Here is an 8,909-nt window from a genome sequence, read left to right on the forward strand (position 1 = left end):
TGTCCAGGCCTACACGAGATGAGGCAGGATAAAGAGGGATAATCCCCCTCGATCCCAAATCATTGAGGCCAATTTCTAGCCATAGAATAATGGCGCGCAACGTGCTTACGAGTACATGGTACATACCTAAAAATGCATGCATAGGCGCTAGTTTTGGGTTTTGGTCCTTGTGATTTGGTTGGTTTGGTGTTGGTAGTTTAACGTTTATCAAGGATTCTAGTCACCTTGAACGTTTATGGAAATCCACTGAATAAAGGAATATAGATAGGCGTATTCGCTCAAATTTCACTGGAATGACACTTATAAACACTGTTCCTACCAAAACGAAAGCACTTGCCGTTTACTTGATTATTCCCAATTCCCAAATTTCCGATTTTATACTCCATGGTATATGATTTTGATTATTTACTTCTTGTCAATTTTGGATTTTAAGATTTCCAAATAGAATTAATTAGTAAAACATCGACGGTTTTATAAGTGACTTTAAATTATACCGCAAAGTGACCGGAATCTGTGAAGAAAATATATAGCTGAAATTAAGTGGGAATTTCAACATCCATATTTTCAACTATTTTATAGATATTTGGCGTCTCATTTTTATTTAACTTGGTCTTTAAAAAATGACTAATATAAAATTCAGTGGAAAAGCTTATTGTAAAATGATTCTTCATGCTATGAAGTATCCACATTGTACAGTAAATGGAGTACTTTTAGCCAAAACATCGTCCTTGGGTGAGAAAGAAGTGGAGTTTGTCGACAGTATGCCATTATTTCACATATGTGTTAATCTTACTCCTATGGCAGAAATTGCCTTAATGCAGGTATATACCCATGTATATCTTCACTATTTTTTTGCTTACTCTGTAAAATTGACCGTCTGTCAGGTATTTGCAATTTTTGTTTCCTTAACAAAAATAAATACAAGTTTTCAATAGATTTTCATTTGGCACATTTTTTGCACAGTTAGACATCATTAAAAGGCAGTGACCTAATTGTCATGCACATTTCATTTCAACAAGGGAATATATGGTAATTTTGTTTTAGATTGATGAACTTGCGTCAAAGAAAGGTTTAACAATAGCAGGATATTATATTGTCCCAGATAATATTTCAAGAGATAATGTATTTGAAAAATCTTACCATCGAATAGCTGAAAAAATTGCTTCCAACTGTAATAAATCCTACCTAGTTATTGTAAGTATTTAATTTGGATGCTACTATCGTCAAATATTCTACATATGCCTGTATATTACTGGAAATTGGTAAAATATAGTAAAATTAAGCGAGGGGTTTGGAACCTTCAAAATAAAATAACATTTTAATTAAATATACAGAGCGTTTAAATTTAATATCGAGTTTTTGTAACATTATTGAGAATAGAACAAGAATAGAAATCTTCATGTATTAGTTCTTCCATTTTTTCCCATTTAAGGACCTGAAACTACATTGCATATTATTTGTGCATTAATTTTTATTTAAGTTTTACTCGAGGTTCCAACCCGGTAACGGTGAAGCCATAATGAATTTTTCAACATTGTGTAAATTTATTTCAGGTTAACAGTACAAACACCACCATACACAAAGGAAATGTTGCACTTAAAATAGCGCAACTTGTAGATGGGAATTATAAGCCTTGCGAAAACCCTAATATTTCTTTTGGTACTAGTGATACTATCAACGCATGTATAAGTTTAGTAGAAAATGCAGCTTTTAAGAAACTAGTAGATTTTGACAACCATTTAGATAATGTTAGTTTAGATTGGACAAATGATGTAATAAATAAGGAAATTGAATATTTATTGTAAATTGTAATTAAAAAAAATTTATGTGTTGGAAGAAATATATATATTAATACTTTGTAAGCCTATTGCTAATTATTTATAGTTATTGGTGAATAAATTTTATCTTAACAATTTTATTTATATTCTAACAAAAAATGTAAACAAAAATAATAGCAGAGAACTATAAATATAAAGAATTTCGAGAAAATTGGGAGCTCCTTCTCAAGCGCGTCGAACTGCTCTGAAATGACAAAGTGGCAAATACAGTGTGTCCCACTTAAGCATTAGCCACCCATGTAAAATTGTTATTTATTGACCGATTTGTTTCAACTTTTTTTGTTTGATAGATCTCAGAAAAAGGAGTAGAATGTATATCCTTATTTTCGTGGTCTAAGTCATGGCCAACTGAGACACGTTTTATAGAAAGAAAAAACGAGAAGTAATATTAACGATTTTTTTTCGACAAAAATACAAGTTTTTTTCACTACAAATGGTATTGTTTCTTCGCAAAATATTAGAATGTGGTGTGAAGAAAATCCGCATTGGATTATACAATGCAAAAGGCAGTATTCCGCTAAGGTAAATGTATGGTGTGACATTTTAAATATAAAAATCATTGGGTTTACTATTTTGAAAGAAATTTAAATGCGGATGATTTTTGGAGATTCCTACAAAATGAATTTATGGATGAAATCGATGACTTGCCAATGATCGCCTAAATTTACATGTACAGCTAGATGGAGCACCTATCCATAATTAGACCATGGTGAGAAACTGGCTCAATTAACATTCTCGCAATCAATGGATTGGACGTAATTTTAATTCTTTGGCCACCACAGTCTCCAGACCTCACACCTCTCGATTTTTTTTTGTGGGGAACTGTTAAAAATAAAGTTTATCTTACGAAGCCCTAAATGCGAGAAGAAGTTTGTGGACGTATTAGACGCATGCCGTAACATAACTAGGCAACATTACGAAAAGTAACAATTAATAGTCGTCAACGTATTGAAAAGTGCCATAAGATTGTTTCATTTTTCTCTTTGTAATAAATTATTAATTATTAAAGCGTAATAATAAGTTTCCTTTATTACTAATTTGAATAATACTAATACACAATATTCAAATAATGCATGTGCTTCGTAAATAAATCTTCAGTTGGTTTAAAAAATTAAAGTTTAATTTTCTGCAACACCCTGTATGCTATCACAACAAAAATTGGTATAGTAGGGTTTATATAGTCCTGAATAAGAATCTGATGCAGGGTTTGCTAAAAAATCGCTATTACTTCTCGTATTTTCTTCCTATAAAAGTTGTCCCGGTTGGCCATGATTTAGACCATGAAAATACGGAAATTATACATTCTACTCCTTTTTCTGAGATCTATCAAACAAAAAAAATTGAAACAAATCAGTCAATAAATACAATTTTATATGGGTGGCTAATGCTTAAGTGGGACACACTGTAGATACCTACTGAATGGTTACAGAATAAAGACTTACCTTTTGATTTTTAACTTATCTAATAAGACTAATAGATGTTGAACAGTTTCTGTTCAGTTAGAAGCATTTTCAAACCAAATCAAAACTTTAAAGGCTTTTTCTCGAATTTTTTGCCAAAAATAGAATTTTTTACTTTGTGAAAAATCTGGAACGGTGCCCTTACCTTTGCAAGGAACCGGATTGCGCTCCTCACCTCACAGCTGGCAGGATTCGAAATAGTGGTAGTTATTTTAACACGACACTACAACAACAGTTCTCAACTGACTGAGACAAATGAGCGTGCGTTCTGCTCCCAACACCTTGGCCTTGAATGCAGTGTTGCCCAATTTGTCGGAAACAAAAACCACAGAGTATCAGTACTCTTATTCTGTCTAAATTAAAGTGGACAATAAATAATTTTTTTTCAAGTATGTTTCCATTTGAAATGGGTCCGTGAGTAATTGAATTAGAAGTAAAAGGCCATTTAAGAATTTTTAATATCTTACAACACACAATTATAAATAATCACAACTTAATTCAAATTATAATTCACTTTGAAGATTCATTATCACAAAAGCAAAACCTATAAATGTATAAAATTATAAAACTACTAAATTTTTATTGAAAAGGAAAACAGTGTCATTCCTTCAAGTAATATGCATGAATACCTTTAAACATGCAATAGTTTTTGAACTGATTTGTTTTAATGGCATTTGCAGTCCCAAAGTATTTCGGTAGAAATCAAAAATACTGCCATTTCCCCAACACGGCATCTTTAATTGCGTCTACATACTGGGCGGGAACCCAGTATATCCAATAGCGTGAAGCTTCAGTAGGACCTAATTGGAGACCCTAAAATAAATGCAACAAATAGGTCGAAAAATAATTTGTAATTTATAAAATGACACATAATTTTAGTTAACTTCATCTTCACAAGCAAAAATATTCAACTCGCGTAAATTACTTACCATTACATGATACTCTTCATGATTTTCGATGGGTTCCGATACAACACTTTTTATGGAACCCATAGGCAATTTTTCGGTGCGTTCTTTAGTACTCAACCATAACTGATCGCTTTCTAATTTAAAAGTCAGTCTCACTTTTCCACCATGTTTATTCAACATGCCAGATAATGGCACAGGTGGTAACCCCTCCTAAAATTTTCAACGTTTAGATACTTACATGCACACATATTTAATATTTACACAGATCTCAAATATTCATAACATGTTTATGTCTCTACTGGTTATACCGATTATATAGATGACCACTAAACCCTCAAACGTTTGTTCTTTTGAGAAAAATGACAGGGACAAATTAAATACGTGATTCTTAAATCAAATAATTAGATTTTGACAGTTTGGGAGGACATTCGTGTAAACAGATACAAACTTTTAAGAAATGTATTTTTTTATAACAAAATATTCACTTGTTTAAGGGACTGTTGTATGAACAAAAATGGTGAAATATCGACTTCATTTGTACTACCTGGTAGCAGAGATGTCAAAATTTGACATCCAATTCTGATATTTCAAGAGAAACGAAAATATTTCATATTTCAACAGAACTTGCAAAAATTAACTTAGCGTTTCTGTAGCTCAAATATGGTACGTTCTCAATACAGGGAATATAAGACAACAGAAAAAGTTCATAAATATGAAATGAATATCTGAAATCGGTCGACAACAAACCTTCAGATTTTTTATTCCTGGCATAACATCCTCAGGTATACCCTTGTCTAAAACTTTCCTATGAATTTTTTGTTTACATAAAGGCTCCTTGGTAGAGGCTGCTTTTTCCATTTCAACGACATCCTACATTTGAAACATCATTAAGACAACATGCAAGGAAACAGAATTTCATTAAGACTATTGAGAGTAAATTATAACAGTACTTAGCGATATTCAAATGAGAAAATAAATATCGTAAAGTATGATGATTACTTATTCTGCTTAGCTTTGGCATTTGAAATCAATAACTTCTACCATAACGCCATATACCTAAGCCTTGGCTGATACAAATTGAAGCAGTCATATTTTTATAAAGAAGCATGTTGTGACCAAAGCAAAAATTTTGAACAAAATTTGCAAAATATATAATTTCAAAAAAAGGTTGCTAATATTTTAGATTTCGATTTTTATAAAGTTCACTTTTTACTTTCCATAGTTCAGGTAAATCGCTATACATATGTATACATTCTTGCCAAAATTCTTTATTTTCAACCGTAGATAAAGCCATTTTATTTATTTTTTAAAACCGCTCAAACAACTCTAGTTGTATGACATGACACTATTTGTTTGTTACGTTGTACAACACCTTCAAATATCCACATACACGTTCAAACCTGTTTGAGTCACGCGTTGCAAAAATCATTTCAAACAAGCTCGAATTTACTCAAACTGTTACGCAATAGCTCCAATCAACACATACATGATCAAAATGTTTGCACAATAATAATGTTGAAACTTTAAAATGAAAATTTTGAAAAAATACAACACTTAATTGTATTTATTAAAAAATATATTTGCTACAAATACGAGCTATATTTTTTGAAATCCCATGGTTTCTATTTCTAAGATAGAGTAACAAATAAGTTTAATAATAAATCCCAATAAGAATAAATTTAACAGTTCTAGTTAATTTTACTGCTACTAATATTAACCCTTACCTCTTTACTAACAGAAGAAACAGCTAAAACATCATTTAATGTTGATCCTACTAACATTATTTTAGAACCTTTTGTAATACCTGAACTAGCAATAGTTTGATTATCCTGGAGCAGTCCTTTATACATTAGTTTTTGCATTGAATCTGGTACTCCTAAAATTATAAAATTTCAACTGTCTGTCCACTTTAAAATTACTATTACATTAGTGAAAACTACGAAACACAGCAGACTACTACATATATCAATAGTTACTGCTACTTAGTAACTATTGATATTACTGCTACTTAGTAACTATGGCTTCATACACCTTATGCTGGCAAAGAGGGACCTGTAACATCGCTGGTACCATGGAAGCACGACCTATCACCAACTAGGAGAAATTAAATTTTTTAAAAACATAGTATCGCAGGAAACAATTAGTTGGCAGATTGTTTGCCCCGGTCAGCATTGAATTGTTCTTGCAATATATAGGTAAACATCTGGGGTCGTTTGTCAGTCGAACCACCAGATACAAACCTGTTTCTGACTTGTTGGTCCTCGTTTGTATGCCACAGGTAAGAAAACAGACACATGATCCGGCTGTTTTCAATATTGTAACTCAAGACAGGGAGAACATATAAACGAGACATAGAAGAGTGCTATGTCTATCAATGGTTACTATGTCTATGGCTTCATAGCTGTTTATCTAGAAATCTCAAGTATAATAGCTAGCAGAGTAATTGTTCCCTGCAATAGCATCAGTTAAAAAAATTTGAGTTTGCCTAGTGATAGATCGTGCTCTCATAGAAGCTGCGATATTACAGGTCGCTATTTGTTGATGTAATTGTGTATCTCGTGGAATAACAGAGATAATGAAAAAAAATTATTAAATAAAAGTTGTTGCTTCTGATAAATTTCAACACATTTAAATGTTTTGACATTTATTTCAGGGAGACAGTCATTTACCTTTCTTTTAAATTCACAATTTCACATTATATAATTTTTTATTTAAACTATATAGTTAATGGAATGTGATTATAATTCAATTGTACCTACTACAAATTTGATATAGGAGCTAGATGAAATATAGGTAAAAAATCGGTACGAATCCTAGATGTAAAGTATACATGTGTGTCACTAACAAACAACGAGAAGAATATTCACATTTTATATAAAATAACAAAAAAAACAAGTATACAAATATGAGTTGTCTCTGGGAGAATTTACTGATTTGTCCTTTGACAAGAATAAATAATCCCACAAGGTATTCCTCATCTTGTTCCGAAAAGGACTAAAATTTTTTTATTTCCCTCGTCCAACCACCTATTGATTTAACCTCAAAATCGGTAAGTAATTATGTTAGATATTTTTAATTTACTATGTTACAGCTTTGGGAATTCGCTTTTGTTAATATATTTACCCCTTTACTACAAAAATCATTCTATTAAACTATTACGAACGTAATGAGATAAACGATGAACACTAAAAATTAAAAAACGGTTAAAATTTTGTCAGTAACTCCACGTTACAGAATTTAGCAAAGATTAGGAAGAGAAAAGATAGAAAGTACTCCAACTACGTTTAAGGAGTTGCCATTGGTACGTTTCTCCTGATGAAAATGAAAAGGTATTTTTCAGAAAATGACTGTCAGTTGTCAAATTTCAAGCGGTTTCTTTTTATAGATTTTTCTATTTATTATTTCCAATATCTTGTTAAATTTTGTTTCCATTATATTATAACAGTTCATATTGTATAGTTAAAAAGAAGCAACAACAAAAGACAATATAGGGAATACACAATTTCTACTTTTCTAAAAAATGTGAAATGCACGTACAACTTTCCCATCTTCGAACTTAAAGTATGTGTAACTACATCTTAATCTTAGTCTTAACTCTAAAATTTTTACTTCGTTTATAAAAATTTGGTCTTAATTTCAAGAATTGATCAAGTCATCAGGAGGCAGACTGCTATGTATGTGTACTCGTGCTTTTAGTATTGGTACTAGAAAGTTAAAAGATATGAACGGAAACTTTCAGTCTTTAGACTAGCAGTTGTAAAATTCTCGTGGTCTTTGCTGACATTTAAAGCGCAGTGGTTTTTTTAATCACTAAATAATTATAATAAATACAAACCTAGTAAACCCTGTAATTGTTTTTTAAAGTCTGAGATAGTTAAATTAGATGCAGCACTAACGTCATACTTTTTTTTATTGTAAATTACTTTCACTTCAATGATATCTTGAGAATTATTAGGCAGGTTAGAATTAGATGTTTCTTCTTTTAAATCAGTTATCGGACTTTTACACTCCAAAGGTTTTGTTAACGTATCACTTTCTTCTTTGGTACAGTTTTCGTCTGTAGCACTTAGAACTTTATTGTCCATGGTATTATTTTCACTACCTAAAAAGGGGTAATTATAAAAATGCAGGTATATCTTTAAAAAATGTGCAATCATGCTTTACACATTTTGACAATAGTGGAAAATCTATAATAACGAAACAATTACTTTTAAAAATATTCTATAAAAAAACTGTAAAAACTAACCTACACACTCCATACTTCTGTAATAGTATTTCTAAAATTTATTTTAATTATTCTATGCTGCTGTTTGACGTGAATACACAAATACACAGCAATAAATCAAATTTATCAACATCACTGAGGTGAGGTTCGTTCAACCTGTTCCTAACTTCATTTCAGGTACAGCTTGAACATTAAAAAAAAACCAGACTGCGTCATCTGCATGTGCTGGCATCCACAAACTCATGGCCAACTTAAAAAGACCGCCGCGCCATTATTCCATGGCTAGAAATTGGCCTCAATGATTTGGGATCGATGGGGATTATCCCTCTTTATCCTGCCTCATCTCGTGTAGGCCTGGACAGCCTTCGTAGGTGGGCCGCATCCGTCGTCTACCCCGACCGCAAATGCGACCGGTGTAGGTGCTTTGTGAGACCTCCATTTGTTCTGGCTGGGCCCCGCCGGCTAGGGCCCTTTCTTC

The 8,909-nt window shown here is 31.9% G+C and overlaps 2 protein-coding genes across 2 annotated transcripts; one reads left to right on the plus strand and one right to left on the minus strand.

Moving 5' to 3' along the window:
- Window positions 1-386: 386 nt before the first annotated feature.
- Window positions 387-1,885, plus strand: LOC108905211 (ER membrane protein complex subunit 8/9 homolog). Its single transcript, XM_018708002.1, has 3 exons — window positions 387-821; window positions 1,045-1,194; window positions 1,554-1,885. Exons 1-3 carry the CDS (start codon window positions 621-623, stop codon window positions 1,803-1,805), a joined length of 603 nt encoding a protein of 200 aa, XP_018563518.1. The 5' UTR covers window positions 387-620; the 3' UTR covers window positions 1,806-1,885.
- Window positions 1,886-3,738: 1,853 nt separating this feature from the next.
- Window positions 3,739-8,572, minus strand: LOC108905208 (ubiquitin domain-containing protein UBFD1-like). Its single transcript, XM_018707997.1, has 6 exons — window positions 8,453-8,572; window positions 8,042-8,308; window positions 5,931-6,082; window positions 4,954-5,076; window positions 4,228-4,416; window positions 3,739-4,111 (listed from the first exon to the last, which is right to left on the minus strand). The coding sequence occupies exons 1-6, from the start codon at window positions 8,463-8,465 to the stop codon at window positions 4,001-4,003; spliced, it is 855 nt and encodes a 284-aa protein (XP_018563513.1). The 5' UTR covers window positions 8,466-8,572; the 3' UTR covers window positions 3,739-4,000.
- Between the last annotated feature and the right edge of the window lie 337 nt (window positions 8,573-8,909).

This window comes from Anoplophora glabripennis, unplaced genomic scaffold (genome assembly GCF_000390285.2).
Source record: "Anoplophora glabripennis isolate ALB-LARVAE unplaced genomic scaffold, Agla_2.0 scaffold68, whole genome shotgun sequence".
Taxonomy (NCBI): Eukaryota; Metazoa; Arthropoda; class Insecta; order Coleoptera; family Cerambycidae; genus Anoplophora; species Anoplophora glabripennis.